The sequence below is a fragment of the Podarcis raffonei genome, chromosome 9 (assembly GCF_027172205.1).
Source record: "Podarcis raffonei isolate rPodRaf1 chromosome 9, rPodRaf1.pri, whole genome shotgun sequence".
Lineage (NCBI taxonomy): Eukaryota > Metazoa > Chordata > Lepidosauria > Squamata > Lacertidae > Podarcis > Podarcis raffonei.
In genome coordinates this window covers 76742517-76760658 of record NC_070610.1, presented here as the reverse complement: position 1 = coordinate 76760658, position 18142 = coordinate 76742517, and the positions used below count along the sequence as shown (strand labels likewise).

Genomic DNA, 18142 nt, shown 5'->3' with positions numbered 1-18142 from the left:
ATGACAAGAATTTGTTTGTATTGTTTGTCTTTTCTGTTTGTGTTTTTTATTTGTGTTATAAAATGAATAAAAAATTTTTAGGGGGAAAAGAAATTAACAAACAGGACTAAGCTGGGTCCACTGACTTCAGTAGGTCTAAACTTAGTTGAAGACCAAACATTGCAAAGCTATTTCTACATAAATTACCCTAAACCGGGTCCCATTTATAACTATTGATAAGTTATCTTCCTGTGCATTAACATCCAGTTTTTATCTTAGTTACTATTAAAACACAGAGAAATTGATAAATGGGGTGCATAAAAAGAAGACGCTGTCTCTGTGTTGGGTAGGATCAGTTATGGCGCAGAACCCTTTGCGTAATGCAGAGTCCAAAATTTTGGTTCGTGGTGTGGCATGGATGTCACTGCCTATTGCCAGATTGCAGAGCCAGATGTTCTAGGGTGGAATCACAATCCAGATGTGGACTCTGTAAGAATCAAGCCTAGTCAGAGGAATTGGCCACTCTCCAGGCACCCGGCTTGAGTTCCTTGTTGACCTCCCCGTCTGCGACTCCCGGCAAGATCAGGCGAGATCTCAATCGGCGATCCTCCTCTAACGTGAGAAGAACACACCACTCCTCCCCTGCCATTTCCAGGGAGGGGAAAGAGACAGACAGAAATGTATTTACATGCCTTTATTTCTGTCTTTCCAGCAGTACAGAGAAACGTGTCTGCACTCTCTTAACACCATCAGCAGAGAGAGAGAAATAAACTCCTCCCCTGTACTTCCAGTACAGGTCAGATGACACTCTGAGCTAACATCCGGTGCTCAGTACAATGAATAGACTGTTCCTTTGTTCCCACGGTACAGTCCCAAGCATCAACATCCTGTTTAGCTTTCCAGCCATCTGGAGCTCGCTGCTGCATTGCTCCTTTTTCGTAACAGACTCTGCACAATTGTGGTCTCCACCACACGTGGTGGTACCTCCACCTGCCCACCCAAACAAGCCAATCAATCAATCAATCAATCAATCAATCAATTGATCAAATAATCAGTCAGTCAGTCACCCACCCACCCACCAAGCCGATTAATTTCGGTTTTTCTACATTTCTGTCCTAGAAGCAGTGATTTATTTATTTTTCAAGAGAAAAAGTTGCCGGTACTCATCATGAAGTTGTTACGGTGAGGGCCACACTTTTAACCTTTTAGGGATTGGTTGGTGCCAATTAAAATTATTTGATTTTATTCAGATTTTAAGCTGTATCTCAGTTGATTGCTGAATTTTATGTTTTAATGTATCTATATTTTGATGTTAGCCGCCCTGAGCCTGGTTATGGCTGGGGAGGGCAGGATATAAATAAAATAATAATAATAATAATAATAATAATAATAATAATAATAATAATAATTATTATTATTATTATTATTATTATTATTTGCCATTGAATGCTCCTGGGAGGGAAAGCACTTCCTAGCAGAATCAACTGGTTTTGGGATAGGGTTACCTAGGTGTGCTTAAAGAGAGAGTCTTCTCTCTGAGAAAGGAGTTCTGGGGTTAGACCTTGTTAGCATTTAAATAACAACAACACCTCTGTTAACGATTCCTCTCTCAAATCTACAAGCGTGTGAGAGAGAGAAAGAGAGAGGCACATGGCGGGAGGAGAGCTGAAATGGCAAGTTCAAGTTCAGGGGGAAACCATGGAGACCAAACCCTCGGTATTTATTCCTGGCCATTGTCAATAAGAGACTAAATCGTTATCCTCGGTGTTTTCTAATAGCCAGCTGTCCATCAGCGTAATTGGCTGTTGACGAGACGTGGCAGCGGGGCTGGGGGTTGAGAGATCCTCTCATCTAAACCTCAAGAGAAAGCAAAAGGTATTATTATTATTATTATTATTATTATTATTATTATTATTATTATACTCCCTATACTTGTAGATGTTAGGGCGGTTCACAACATAAAATTACAATGTAAAAAACACAATATAAATAATGTAAAAAACACAAAATACGGGAACAAGCCAATACTTCCCTCTTCTACAACCCATTTAAAAGGGCATTGGTTGTCAATTGGCCAAAGGCCTAGTTAAAAAGGAACTTTTTTTGCATCTAAAGCTGTATAATGAAGGCACCAGTCAAAATTCCCTGGGTATTTATGGGGTGGAATTTCTCATTCGCAATGAAGTGTGGCTTCAAATAGGTGTGGCTTCTGAGCCGGCTGCGTGATGACATCATCACCAGCTGGTAGGCATCCTTTGCGATGACATCATAGTCATCACGCGGTCGGGATTGGCTAGGAGAAAGACAGTTGTGCCGGAAACACGAGATGGAAGAAAGGCATAATTTTGCTCATGAAGGCAGCCTATTCCCTTTTCAAATAAAAACAAGTATTTTTTTTTACTAAAAAAATAAATTAAATTAAAACCAACTTTTGCAAACAGCGTGGCGGGTGTCAAAAACTCACAGGGAAGAAAGTCTCGCTTCCTGCCAAACAACCCTTTCAACTCAGAACATTTCCGAACATTCCCTTGACGCTGCGATGGTGGGAACCTGCCTGATCCTGCAGCGTGAATTTAATTGAGAGCGCGGTGCAGATCCCATCTCCATGCAAATGCCCGTTTTAAGTAAAGATCAGGGAGGTGGGAGTTACCAGGGGGAGCTGTTTCTAAAAAGGAAGAGGCTCTCAGGCAGCCGCTGTTCTCTTGAATATTCAGACTGCTTCCCTGGGGGCCTGATCCTTCCTGATCTGTTGGAATGGCAGTAGAGAGACGCTCAGCTCCTTTGCAGCAGTTGCACCGCAAGGGCGAGAGGGGAAGGAAGAAACCGTCTCTTGCAGAGAAAGGATGCTGTGTGAATATCTATGATGTTTTCTCTCCCTTGATGTTAAAACCACATATTTGCTGTTTGGCAGAACAGTTCCCTGCACAGGGAGCAGAGCCGTGGATTTTTCTGATGGAGAGCGAGAGAATTGTCATTGTTCTCTTAGTTCACACACCCTCCAACATTTCTCCAATGAAAATTGTTGTTTAGTCGTTTAGTTGTGACCGACTCTTCGTGACCCCCTGGACCAGAGCACGCCAGGCACTCCTGTCTTCCACTGCCTCCTGCAGTTTGGTCAAACTCATGTTCGTAGCTTCGAGAACACTGTCCCACCATCTCATCCTCTGTCGTCCCCTTCTCTCTGTGCCCTTCATCTTTCCCAACATCAGGGTCTTTTCCAGGGAGTCTTCTCTTCTCATGAGGTGGCCAAAGTCTTGGAGCCTCAGCTTCAGGATCTGTCCTTCCAGTGAGCACTCAGGGCTGATTTCCTTCAGAATGGAGAGGTTTGATCTTCTTGCAGTCCATGGGACTCTCAAGAGTCTCCTCCAGCACCAGAATTCAAAAGCATCAATTCTTCGATGATCAGCCTTTTTTATGGTCCAGGTTTCACTTCCATACATCACTACAGTGGTACCTCGGGTTACAGACGCTTCAGGTTACAGACGCTTAAGGTTACAGACTCTGCTAACCCAGAAATAGTAAGGTAAAGGTAAAGGTACCCCTGCCCATACGGGCCAGTCTTGACAGACTCTAGGGTTGTGCGCTCATCTCACTCTATAGGCCGGGAGCCAGCGCTGTCCGCAGACACTTCCGGGTCACGTGGCCAGCGTGACAAGCTGCATCTGGCGAGCCAGCGCAGCACACGGAACCTTCCCGCTAGTAAGCGGTCCCTATTTATCTACTTGCACCCGGGGGTGCTTTCGAACTGCTAGGTTGGCAGGCGCTGGGACCGAGCGACGGGAGCGCACCCCGCCGCGGGGATTCGAACCGCCGACCATGCAATCGGCATGTCCTAGGCGCTGAGGTTTTACCCACAGCGCCACCCGCATCCCTTACCAGAAATAGTACCTCAGGTTAAGAACTTTGCTATAGGATGAGAACAGAAATCGCGTGGCAGCAGCAGGAGGCCCCATTAACTAAAGTGGTGCTTCAGGTTAAGAACAGTTTCAAGTTAAGAACGGACCTCCGGAATGAATTTATTACTTAACCCGAGGTACCACTGTAATGGGAAAACCATAGCTTTAACTATACGAACCTTCCAATGAAAATAGGGACGTTCTATTCCACTATTATTATTATTACTACAGCCATTTGACTGGGTTGCCCCAGCCACTCTGGGTGGCTTCCAGCATATATAAAAACATACCAAAACATTAAACATTAAAGAAAACTTTCCCTATACAGGTCTGCCTTCAGATGGCTCTGGGGTCAGATCACTCCATACCCTCCAACATTTCTCCGACGAAAATAGAGACGTCGTAAGGAAAAGCGGAGCATTCCAGGATCAAATCAGAAACTGGGGCATCTTCTGTAAATCTGGGACTGTCCCTGGAAAATAGGTGCATTTGGAGGGTCTGAGTTCAGCATCCTGAAAGCTGGGGAGGGTGTTCTTCGCATGTTTTGCAGGTGGCGCAAAAGATAACAGGAAATGCAAACCTTGTAGAGGACAGGACATGAGCAAGATGGTTCTGGAATCAAGGGGATCTTGCTCTCCAAAGAAGTCCTCACTGTGGTGATCTTACAGATATATGCATATTCCATGATGATGATGATGATGATGATGATTTATACCCCGCCCATCTGGCTGGGTTTCCCCAGCCACTCTGGGCGGCTCCCAACAGAATATTAAAACACAATAAAACATCAAACATTAAAAACTTCCCTAAACAGAGTTGCCTTCAGATATGTATACGGATATGTATTTGAATTTTTTATAATTTTGTATTGTAAAATCAAATAAAAATGTTTTCAAAAAAGAAAAGAAAAAAGGCTTTAGATCAATCCCACCGACCCCTCTGCCATTGGTCAGAATTCTTTTTCTACTGCCAACCACTCACTAGGCATGGGCTAACTTTGGGTCCCTCCCCTCGCCCCGGTTTCATTGGCTAAACGGCAGGATGGATTTTGCCATAGACACAATTATTTAACTCTTGTGCTCAAGTGACTGTGGTGGGAGGTCTTGCAAATGACTTGCTTATCTAAGCATGACTCGCTATCTGGCATCCATCGCATTCATGGGGTTGTGGGGAGGTTGGGAAGAAAGGGGACGTAATCTGTTCTGATCGCAGCAAAACGACGCATGAAATCCAACTTGAAAAATTAATTTAAGCCTCTGGGGGTGCCCATGCTGTTGCTTGAGGGAAATGTTGGCTGATAGACCACAAAGGAAGAGATTCAGAATGGGGGAATGGTAGGAAATGTCTGGTCTTATTTAATGCCTGCTTTCAAAGAAGGCAGAGAAAGGCGCAAACGTCTGGGTGTTTACATCCACAGACGATACCAAACCGAGAGGCGTTGTGAAGACAAAGGAAGATCGCAGAAGGAATTGTTCAGAGGAAATTTGTGTGTGTGCATGTGTGTCTTTTGCCCACATCTGAGAATGACTTCACTCTTTGCAGATCCGAAGAAAAATGAGTTTTGCAATGCCAATCACACACACATACACACAAAGAGAAGAAAGTCTGAAAAAGCAAACAGGGCCAGAATGAATATTTGAGCAAGCTGGAAATACCGGAGAAAATTCAGAGTGAGGTGCAATAATCCCATCTAAGAGAATGTGTGATGACTGTTTGTTTGGGCTGATACTCGAGAGAGGAGCGATACTCAGAGCGCCTTGGGATCATTAAATTTCAGTCCATATTTTCTTAGGCGGGATTATTGCCTCTGATTCTCCATTTCCTCAGATATCTTTCTACTTAAGATCATGCAAATATTAATTCCACCCCTGTGTGCCTTCCCACATTATCTGCTTTCTTCGTGAAGCCGCCCGAGAGGGAGGCCACCCAAAAGGATTTCCCCAAGAAAAGCTGGTTGCCTTCTGCACTCTGACGCAGGTGTACTGCAGGCTCTCGCTGAAAAGAATGAGCAGGCTTTTGCTGGGCAGGGAAAGCGGAAGAGAGTTTCATGCAGGCTTTGTGATGCCAAGACATTTCTCTCCGAAGACTATGAATCTGGCCCCATCCTCTTATTTTGACACCATGGGGAAATGGCAATATGATTCAATATTCTGCTTTGAATTAAAGTAGGTTTGTAGATTTTTCTACAAACTGTTTTAGCTGATATAAACCTTTCTTTTTCAACAATCAAGCAGTGTATAACTTTTATGAAATAAGTAAAATAAATAAATCAAAATCCCTCATTTAGCCTCTGTGCCAGCCAGTGTTGGATTTATGTATAAGTTAAACAAGCTATAGCTTAGGGCCCCACACTCTTGCCCCCCCAAAAAAAAAATTAAAGGAAAACAACAACCTGGATTTACATTTCCAAAATATAAGATAAAAAACAAATAAAATAAAACCTACATACACCAACAGTGTTTTGTGTTGTGTAGGCGCCTATGGTGTAAGTCATGGGCCCTGCCTGCTAGCCTGCTCCCTAAAATATCACTGGTTTGCTCATTGCTATATCAATTACTTTGATAAAATACATATTTTGTTATGTGCAAATGGCTTTCGATTCCTATTAGGTCCATCAATTACCATATAGCATATAAAGGTAAAGGTAAAGGTACCCCTGCCCGTACGGGCCAGTCGTGTCAGACTCTAGGGTTGTGCGCCCATCTCACTTAAGAGGCCGGGGGCCAGCGCTGTCCGGAGACACTTCCGGGTCACGTGGCCAGCGTGACGAAGCTGCTCTGGCGAGCCTGCACCAGCGCAGCACACGGAATGCCGTTTACCTTCCCGCTGGTAAGCGGTCCCTATTTATCTACTTGCACTTAAGGGTGCTTTCGAACTGCTAGGTGGGCAGGAGCTGGGACCGAACGGCGGGAGCTCACCCCGCCACGGGGATTCGAACCGCCGACCATGCAATCGGCAAGTCCTAGGTGCTGAGGTTTTACCCATAGAGCCACCCGCGTCCCTACAACATATATTTGGCACAAAAAAACAGTGACAATTTGTTGTTGACAAAGGACAGCTGGACATATACAGGGCCCCATTACCTTCAGTAGCTTAGAGCCTCATCAAACCTAAATCCAGCCCCAGTGACTGCTTTAAACTTTTCTTAAAAAGAAAAACTTCTGCCTGTCACCACTCAACTAACCATTGCCCAGGGATGGAGTCTAACTGGGTTTCCCCCCTTGATACCTGGTTTAAGAAGGTCTTGTTTCTTGTGATATCTAGAAAACTCACTCATCCTTTACAAGTTTCCAAGAGAGAAGCCAAAGCTATAGACTGTGAGGCTACTTGGCGGTCATTCATGACTTATGTCAAAAGACAAACTTGTGGATGGCAATTTTCTGCAACGTATGATTTTTAGCTGGAACTGATTGTATTGCAGGACTTATTATTGACCGCTATCTTCTCCTTCTGTTAAATCATTATTTATTTAGCGGTTTACAAAAAATATAAAAACTATAAAAAATTACAACTCTACTTTAAAACTTACAAAAAGTCAAAATACTAAAACAAATTAACTTTGTAAGCATCTGGGTAGGATTGTCAAAACTAGAATGGTTTTAGCAGGAGATGAAAAGAGGGGCAAGATAGGGGCTTGTCAACCTGGGAAGGTAGCCCAGCTAGGAAAACTCTGAACTAAACCTCCATTTATAGCCTCGAGGCTATAAATATTTGTGAGAAAGGCTTTGGGAGTAAACCCCTGAGGAAAAATCTGCGCCCACTGCCTTGTGGGACATCTTCAGAAGAAGAAAAGGGTAGAAGTGACCCCTGCAAAAGGACAGATCCTGAAGCTGAGGCTCCAATACTTTGGCCACCTCATGAGAAGAGAAGACTCCCTGGAAAAGACCCTGATGTTGGGAAAGATGGAGGGCACAAGGAGAAGGGGATGACAGAGGATGAGATGGTGGGACAGTGTTCTCGAAGCTACCAGCATGAGTTTGACCAAACTGCGGGAGGCAGTGGAAGACAGGAGGGCCTGGCGTGCTCTGGTCCAGGGGGTCACGAAGAGGCGGACACGACTAAATGACTAAACAACAACGAGCCCTACAGAAATCTGGAGCGGAGTCCCTAAGGCAGTTGGATGGTCCCTTGTACACCTCCTTCCAGTGACTCCTGCAGCGAAGCTGGTGCCAAACATCTTGCTCTGCTTTCCTTTGGGCCCCATCAGCGTGGCCAAGAGAGGGGTCTTGCCGTATGGGCAGCCCAGGACCTCCAGACACACTGCCCAGGCTGGTGCCATTTTGGTTCTGCAAATGCAGATGAAAAGAATACGGTGAAGGCACCAGCTTGATATCAACAGGCAGGGAGTTCCAAAGTCCCTTAGCTACCACGCTCAGTGATTGGGTTCTTACAAATGTGGAACAGGAATCACGTGGCATTTCACTGATTGAAGGTGAAACTCGTAAGTAAACTTGCCCCAGTTTATTAAGAGCTTTATATACTAACACCTTGAACCTGACCCGGTAGCAGATTGGCAACCAAGGCAGATCTCTGAGCACCAGTCATGAACTTATGGACTAGCTGCATGATTTATCTCTCTGCAAAACCCCTTTCTCTGCTCTGCATCATTTCCAAAGTTGTGGACCATATGATGCCAAACAGGCAAGCCATGGTTCATAACTGTGTCTCTCAAATATTTGTATTGCTATATGTAATATTTTTTTTATTAAAAAACCTCCCTCTGCTTGACTGATTCTAATATTGATTGTGTATTACTTTTCTATTGAACAGGTTTTTATTACATAAGCATGTTTTTATGTTCCACAGGTTAATTTTGAAAAGTGGTGTCAAGTGTTACCTTTCTGCCTTGCGGCATCCTTTAACACAGGGGTGACTAACCCTTTATATTGGCTCGAGGCTCTACATTCGGAGAGAGCCTAGGAAGCAGGATCATACCAGGTAAAACCATTAGTCCATGCTTCTTCTGTTTCCTTTGAGTAGTAGGTTTACTGGCCATGGGCCGGATCACTCCCACGGAGATTTTCCTTGGGCCAGACTGGCGCAGCGCGACACCGGAAATCGCGTCTGTGCATGTCCGCAGTGCCAAAAATTACGCTTGCGCAGAAGCAGTTTTCGGCATCTGGACATGTGCAGACTTGATCTCCGGTGCTGCTTGGCAAGTAGAGAAGTGGGCCAAAACAAACAAGATGAATTTTAACAGGGAGAAATGTAAAGTATTGCACTTGGGCAAAAAAAATGAGAGGCACAAATACAAGATGGGTGACACCTGGCTTGAGAGCAGTACATGTGAAAAGGATCTAGGAGTCTTGGTTGACCACAAACTTGACATGAGCCAACAGTGTGACGCGGCAGCTAAAAAAGCCAATGCAATTCTGGGCTGCATCAATAGGAGTATAGCATCTAGATCAAGGGAAGAAGAAGAAGAAGAGGAGGAGTTTGGATTTGATATCCCGCCTTTCACTCCCTTTAAGGAGTCTCAAAGCAGCTAACATTCTCCTTTCCCTTCTTCCCCCACAACAAACACTCTGTGAGGTGAGTGGGGCTGAGAGACTTCAGAGAAGTGTGACTGGCCCAAGGTCACCCAGCAGCTGCATGTGGAGGAGCGGAGACACGAACCCGGTTCCCCAGATTACGAGACTACCACTCTTAACCCCTACACCACACTGGCTCTGTATTCTGCTCTGGTCAGACCTCACCTGGAGTACTGTGTCCAGTTCTGGGCACCACAGTTCAAGAAGGACACACTGACAAACTGGAACGTGTCCAGAGGAGGGCAACCAAAATGGTCAAAGGCCTGGAAACAATGCCTTATGAGGAACGGCTAAGGGAGCTGGGCATGTTTAGCCTGGAGAAGAGGAGGTTAAGGGGTGATATGATAGCCATGTTCAAATATATAAAAGGATGTCACATAGAGGAGGGAGAAAGGTTGTTTTCTGCTGCTCCAGAGAAGCGGACACGGAGCAATGGATCCAAACTACAAGAAAGAAGATTCCACCTAAACATTAGGAAGAACTTCCTGACAGTAAGAGCTGTTTGACAGTGGAATTTGCTGCCAAGGAGTGTGGTGGAGTCTCCTTCTTTGGAGGTCTTTAAGCAGAGACTTGACAACCATATGTCAGGAGTGCTCTGATGGTGTTTCCTGTTTGGCAGGGGGTTGGACTCGATGGCCCTTGTGGTCTCTTACAACTCTATGATTCTATGATTCTAAGTCCCTGTGCCGCTCTGCGCCGGTTTAGCACAGCACATAGGGGACTCGCTGAGTGGGCGGCTTGGTTCACGAGCAGCTCATGGGCTGGCAAAACGGTCTTCGTGGGCCACATCTGGCCTGTGGGCCACACGTTGCCGACCCCTGGAGTAGTCCAACAACATTTGGAGGGCACATCATCTGGGTTGGGAAAGGCTGGAAGGGACAATCTTGGGCTGACTGGACAAATCTGGTGCAAAGCAACTTCTGCTATTACTCTGTATCCACTCCCCCTCCTTCCTTCCCTCCCACCCTTCCTCCTTCCTTCCACCAGGAGTGAGCCAGCAGTAAATGACACCATGCCAATTGGAGTTAACTCTTTTTTAGTACAATCAGGATCTGCACAGGAGTGCAGCAACTCATCTTCAGAAGTTGCTGAGACTGAAGGTCTCCCCACGGCCATCTAAGTCTCCAGGGTTTCCCCCAAGCAATCTGAGACTGTGCCTGTGTGCAGCCAATCTCTCCTCTGCCCTTTTCATGCCTCTTCTGGTTCTGGGAGACTGGGGGTGGGGATCTGGTCGCAGCAGGAGGGGGAAATACCTGTGACTCTTCATCAGCGTGACTCATCTCTGTTTCTTGACCTGTCTCCTCCTCCTCTCCTGCCTCTGATTCTGGGCTGCTCTCTGCCACAGACACTCCCTGCTCACTAAGCCCTGTTACCGCTTCAGCTTCTGACACATCCTCTTCCCAGTCCTCTCCCTCTGACCACTCACTGTCGTCCCACCACCTTTCCCCAGGCTCTGAGCCTTCTTCCCTTGGTGGTCCCCCAACTGTTTCTTCCCACCACTCTTCTGCATCCAACCAGTCCATGATTCCTCCCTTCCTGTGTTTAAACCTCTCTGCCTTCCTCAATGCTACTTCCATTTTTCTCTGCCACTATTGGCAAAATCAGAAGATGGGGTGAAGGAAGATGGATCAGGCCCGTGAGCCTCAGGTTCAAACCCACCCCCCTCTTTAGCAGACCCCCTGACACCACAGAAACCATCACTCACTGTTGTTTGCGGCTCAGCTCCTGCTCCTTCTGCACCAGGTCTTGCTTGAGGGAGGCCAGCATCTCCACGCTGACGTCCACCTGGCGGGACAGCTCCACGGCCCTCTCCTCCAGCTCCTGCTTCTCCCGGCTGAGCCGGATGCTCTCCTGCTTGGCCTTCTCCAGCTCCGAGCTCTTGCGGTCCAGCTCCACCTGGAGCCGGCCGACTTGGGAGGCGATCTTTTGCTCCACTTCCTCGGTCAGCTTCTCCAGCCGCTTGTCCACCTCCAGCTTCTCAAAGGCCCGGATCTTGAGGCGGGTCAGGCCTTCCTCGTAGGCCGCGTCGACGGCAGCCACTGCGGCGGCCGCAGCGGCGGGAGGCGTGGTGGCCGAGGTCATGGCCTTGCGGGTGAAGATCTCAGTCAGGGGGATTTCGATCTCGTGGACGTAGCGGGAGGCAAGGGGCGAAGAGGTAGGGTCCAGTTCCTCGGTGGTGGCGGTGGCGATGAGGTCGCAGGTGAAGCGCTGCTCCTTGCCCTGGAAGGAGGTGCTCTCAAAGATGTCCCGGCGGGCAGCGGGCGTCAGGAGGGTGGTGTCGGACGCCAGGGGGAAAACGGTGGCATCGCAGATGCTGTTGGTTTTGGAGAGGACATAGAGAGTCTCGTAGGTGTGGTTGTACTCCAGGTGAGCCCGCAGGGAGGACAGGCTCCGGAATCGCTTGTGTTCCCCGCAACGCGGACAGCGGTAGGGCAGGTCCAGTGAGGCCATCCCTCAGCCCGAGCCACGCTCCTGGCCACGCAGCCCTCCTCCGCAGGAATCCAGCTGCCGGGCCCCTGTCATGGTGCAGGCATGCGGGCAGCAGGAGGAGTAGGGCAGGAGTAGCAGTGGGGAAGGGGGCGCGGTGGGGCGGGCGGCCAGTTCCACAAGATCATTGCTGGTTAGGGGCAGGCTGGCATAGGCGTGGAGGGCGAGAATCCCAGAGGGTGACCCAGAGAGACTGCAGGAGGTCTGGTCAGCATCGGGCACAGCGGGCAGCACTGGAAGAGAGAAGAAAGTCAGCATTTCCTGGGAATCGGGGGCCTTGTTACCCGCCCTGAGTCTCCTGAGACTGCCCTCTCCTGTCCTTGCCAGCTGTGAATCTATGGTTGTCAGGGAATGGTCTGAAGACGAGGACTGGGGAATGCATTCTATGACAGACTAGCTTCTCTCCGATGAACAGCTGGAGGGGGAAGAATCGCCCCCCCCCATCCACAGTGTGTTCAGAAGCAGAGAGAGAGAGAGACAGAGCCGAACAGCTTAGGGAGGAGTTGCCCAGTTTTGATATAGTGACAACAGAACCAGAATGGAGGGGGCAGCTAGTTGAGACGTCTCTTGAGAGCGTGGGTAACACCCCCCTCACCAAGGACTCAGAGGTCCAAATGTATCAGATAGCAAAGGAGTCAGAGGGAGGGAGGAACTTCCCGTTGGCACTGAAAAAGGTTGTGGAAGCTGGAAGGAGGATTTAGAGTAGCCAACTGCCCTCGTTGCGGAGAGCTGCATATTTGTGTTCGCAATGTGATGCTATAATAAAAAGACTAGAACTCTATCAACTGCCTGTTAATTCTTATCTGTGAAGTTACCGAAGGGAGGGGAGGACTCTCCATGCCTGATCCAGTGGTGGATCTTGGGAAGATCAGGGGAGTCTGCTGGATGAGACCCATGATAGGGTTGCCATACACCTGGAATTTCCCTGACGTAGCCAGGATTCGACTGTCAGATACAGTGTCCGGGCGGAAATTGCTGAAATGTCTGGAAAAATCCGGACATATGGCAACCCGTGTCAGAAGTGTAGATTTTGGCGGATTTCCCCCAGGATTTTCGCTTTTGGAAATATGGCAACCCTAGCCAATGGCCCACCTAGACCAGCAGTCTCTTCTTACTGTGGCCCAGAGAGGAAAACCTTCAAACACGGCCTGAAAACACTCTCCTGTCCTGCGGTTCCCAGAAACATTGCTGCCTCTGTGGTGTTCGTACGGAGCCCCCGGTCGTCTCATGGACTATTGACCCATACACCACTAATCTGCTGCCAGCAACCAGATCCTCCCTGGTAAAATCACTTCAGTCTCAGTCAGGTTCTCAAGTAAATAAAGAAGAGTGTATTTTATTTCAGACACAAACAAACTTTTACGGCATTCCAAACGTTGTTACTCTTTACCTTCTTAGTCTTATTTTATCCTGTCTCTATCTCTTCTATTGAAATACTTTATTGTCACTTGTACAACTTGTATACAGTGAGATTACAGGAGCACCCACCACCCAGCTCTCTTAGTCTTAATTCCCCTCATTTACTGACGCACACACACCAAACCTGAAAGTCAGTTGCCCTGTTGTTATCTTTCCATTCAGCAGCCTAACAGCCCACGGATAGAAGCTGTTCTTTACCCTGTTGGTGCGACTAATCATGCTTCCATATCTTCTGCCCGAGGGCAGGAGATCAAGAAAGTGCCGGCCAGGGTGTGAATCATCCCTGAGGATTTTCTTCACTCTCTTGAGGCAACGTTCTTCTGCTCTTTCATCCAGCGGATTCACGGGACAGCCCATAATATCTTGTGCTGTATTCACTACCCTCTGTAGGCACTACCTATCAGATGATGTCAAACCAGCGTACCACACTGTGATGCAGTAGGAAAGGACACTTTCTATTGTGGACCGGTAGGAGGAGATCATCACACAAGAAACAACTGCACTGTGTCTCTGTTTCCAACTGCCTTTCCCAACCAACCAACCAACCAACCAACCAACCAACCAACCCACTAAAACCAACCAACTACCCACACCAAAACCTCGGGCCAAACCCTTTTATAAACAGGTAGGCTCCGCCTCCGGCTTTCCTATTGGTCTACGTATTACACCCTTTCTCCCCCCCCTGTACAGACATTTTCAAACGAACGGGCAAACGCCACAGCCTCTGACAGCAACGGCAGGGCGTATCCCTCCTGACTAGTAGGCATCAATAGCCTTCTCTCCTTCCATGAATGTGTCTAATTCTCTTTGAAGCTATCTAGGTTTCTCTGCCTCTTGTGGCAGGGAGTTCCGTAGAGTAACTCTGGAACTGGCCAGCTGGATAAATCTGGAAGATACTTTTTCTCTCCCTTTCTGGTCTTCCCAATCTTCCGTTCAGTTCCTGCGAATTACTTTTAAGACCTTACGAATGTTCGCCTGGGTCCTAGTGCAAATTTCTCCTAATCTACACGTTTTTGTATGCTGATTTGCCCAACCTTCACATTTTTGCCATGTTTTCTCTGTGTATAACATGCATTATACGACGTTTCTGCAAATGCATGCAATGTGAAAATGCTTTCCCTCAACATTTTTTGTTGCAGAGCTGCGTTACAAAATTCAGGGAAGTGCTCTTTTGAAAGAATGCCTGTGTTGTCAGTTTGCGTATCGCTTCCCAACGTGAGAATGAGGCAGGTCCTTCTGAATACCATGAACTGAAGCAAATTTCTCCTCCATCCTTCACTGGGGAAAAGCAGAACGGAAAGAGCTCCTTGCTTAAAACCACAATGCAATTACTGCAAAGCCAACACAGTAAACAGGAGAGCCTGCCTCTCTCAAGTCGCGTACAGTGAGGCCAGATCTTCTCCCTGTTGCTGTCAAAGTAAGCAGGATTATCAGCGCTGACCTGTGAGCTGAGGCACCTGACGGGAATGGCAAAGAGGCGAGGGATGAGGGATGAAGGATGCCAAGCGAAAACTGCAAGCCCTTTCCTTCCCAGACCTCAGACAGCTGAGCTGGCCTCCATCGCAAGGTAAGCATGTCAAGCATACAGCGCGGATCAATCATTATTCCTGCCTGTTTGTTTTTCAATATCCCTGGAAATAGCAGGCAAGCTCCACTGGACATAAGAATAGCCTGCAGGGTCAGGCCAATGGCCTAGGACCCACATACCTATGGAACCGCCTCTCCTGGTACGCCCTGCAGAGGACCTTGAGGTCCACAAATAACAACACTTTGGAGGTCCCGAGCCTTAAGGTGGTTAGATTGGTCTCCACTAGGGCCAGGGCCTTTTCAGCACTGGCCCCGACGTGGTGGAACGCTCTGTCACAAGAGACTAGGGCCCTGCGGGACTTGACATCTTTCCGCAGGGCCTGCAAGATGGAACTGTTCCGCCTGGCCTTTGGTTTGGACTCGGTCTGACCCTTATGTTTCCCTCACCTTTATGATTTTTACTTTTAAAATGAGGCTGCATTTTAAATTGCATTTTAACCTGTATTTTAAATTGGTCCCCCCCCTTTCCCCCCTATTATGTTTGTACTGTGATTTTATTGGTGTTAGCCGCCCTGAGCCCAGCTCTGGCCGGGGAGGGCGGGGTATAAATAAAATTTATTATTATTATTATTATTATTATTATTATTATTATTATTATTATTATTATTTAGCTGCTGGAATTGTGAAGCATTGTGGAGGCAGCACGGAATCATCCTAGCTAATAGCCATCAATACCCCCCATGAATTTGTCTAGGTGGCCATCTTGTAGCAGTGAGTTCCGTAGTTCAACTGCGCTGCGCTTCCTTGTATCTGTCCCGAATCTTCCAACATTCAGGAATCCTGTTGCAGGCAGTGGGGTGTGTAGTCTGAGCTTCAGCCCCACAGTGCAATGGAGTCTCCCTGTCTTACCGGCCGCCCCCCAAGGCTCAGCCTAGCCCTGAGTGGTGGGATGGAGTGCAATTCATCATGACTGGGGCAACAAACTGCCAATCCCTGCTCTGTCCTGCCCATAGCTCACCCGTTGACAGACCCCGGGGTCAGCAAACCTTTTCAGCAGGGGGCCAGTCCACTGTCCCTCAGACCTTGTGGGGGGCCGGACTATATTTTTTTGGGGGAAACGAATGAATTCCTATGCCGCACAAATAACCCAGAGACGCATTTTAAATAAAAGCACACATTCTACCCATGTAAAAACACCAGGCTGGCCCCACAAATAACCCAGAGATGCATTTAAAATAAAAGGACACATCGTACTCATGTAAAAACACACTGATTCCCAGACCATCCGTGGGACGGATTTAGAAGGCGATTGGGCCGGATCCGGCCCCTGGGCCTTAGTTTGCCTACCCATGATGAAAACCATTTGCATTTTATTCCTCTCTCTATCTTGCAAGGCGGATTGAAGCACAAACTTGGCTTCATTTTAAAAATTCCGCCCTTGTTTCCCTTAGTTTATCCATAACCGAGTCAGGTTTTCAAACTGGCTTCCTGAAATATGCTGTTCACGGGTTTTGCTTTCCTTTAAAAAAAGAAAAGAAAAAACAGGCAACGCTGTCACCCGCTATTTCAATACTTAATCACCCTTTTAATCATGCTACAAGATCTTCCCACCCACTTAAGGAAACCGCAAAGCTTTGAGCCATTGATAGTTAAAGAAGCGATGGACTGCAAAAGGTCTGTTATAAATTAAGTGATCTGTTTATTGGACTTTAAAAAGAACAGCTCCATTTTAGGGCTGAAAACAACCCATAAAACCCCAAGGAAAGGCAAGAAAATTCCAGCTACCAATATTACACCCATCAGGATATAACCTACAAGTCCTGCAGTATAGCTTATATAATTGAATGCAAAAAAATCAGGATGTTGTATCCTGTAGTCAGGTAAAACTACAACTAACCTACACATGTGTTGCAGAGACCAAGGGTTGGTGGTTTTGACAAAATCTGGAGCAACACTTTAATTCTGGGCTCTGCAACTTGTTTGATGCATCAGCAAGAGCTACAGAGACGCCAAGAGCTCCAACAATGTCAGCAAAAAGAGCAAATTCCTGGGTAAAACGCGCCTGACAAAAATATACTGTGTGACCTCAGCCGGGAGGGCAGAATGAGCATAAGGACACAAGAAGACCCACTGGATCAGGCCAGTTGTCCATCTAGTCTAGTATTCTGTTCTCACAGAGGCCAACCAGATGCCTGTTGAAGACCAGCAAGCAGGATTCGAACACAAGAGCAGCCAAACCCCTGTGTTGCAAAGAGAACGTCAACAATGTCTAGGCAACACGGCGACCATAGACATACGTAATAGACAATCTTTATAGAAGCTGGGTTTATATGTTTCTCAAAAAATATTGTTAGTAGCAGTGGCTACATTATTACATGAGCACTGTTCCACAGCATTTGATATTTTCATTCATTCGAAATAAGATTGGGGCACGTACTCTTTTTCATTTCTGTTTGTATTATAGTTTATAACTTTTGTAAAGTGATATGTGCATGCAGGTCATCGTCTGTGAAATTTTATTTTCAGTTTATGAAGCATTCTATATCCACCCACCATGCTGACGAAGAATTTTATGAAACAGTAGTCAATATCCGGAATCACTGTTCAGTGTTGGACATCATGTCTGCTGAATACACAAAGCTTCACAGCTTATATTTCATCATACAGAGTTTGGTACCTCGCTTCATTTAAAGACTTTCAGAGACTTTGAGACTCAAGATTTCATTTTGAACTTTTTATGCTTTGAAGGAATTCTATAGATTGTCTATTACGTATGTATATGGTCATCGTGTTGCCTAGACGTTGTTGACGCTCCCACTGTGGAGGCAGAACATAGACATGGCTAGTAGCCATCAACAGCCCTCTCCTCCTCCATGAATTTGTCTGTTCCTCTTTTAAAGCCACCCAAGTTGGTACCATCACTGCTTCCAGTGGCAGGGAGTTCTGTACTTTAACTGTGCGCTGCCTGATGAAGAACTTCCTGATAGCTGTCCTGACTCTCCTGGCACTCAGCATCCTTGAATGTCTGTGAGATCTAATGTTGCAACTCTCCTTCCTTGGAGGTTTTTTTAATAATAATAATAATAATAATAATAATAATAATAATAATAATAATTTTTTATTTATACCCCGCCCTTCCCAGTTCAGAAAACCAGGCTCAGGGCACCTAACTACAAATTTAAAACACTTAATTGATGCAACAAAAAACAGCATAAAATACAGTATAAAACACAAATAACAATAAATTTAGAATTCAAAAATCAATTTAGGGAGAAAATCCATCCAATAAACATTAGATGATCC

The 18142-nt window shown here is 46.7% G+C and overlaps 1 protein-coding gene across 1 annotated transcript in view; it reads right to left on the bottom strand.

Moving 5' to 3' along the window:
- The window catches only part of FBXO41 (F-box protein 41), an 82705-nt gene that overhangs the window by 50746 nt on the left and 13817 nt on the right, over positions 1-18142 (bottom strand). The window contains exon 2 of the mRNA XM_053402121.1: positions 11112-12126. Coding sequence (XP_053258096.1) covers positions 11112-11857 — 746 coding nt within the window. The 5' untranslated portion in view covers positions 11858-12126. The remainder of the gene's footprint in view (positions 1-11111; positions 12127-18142) is intronic.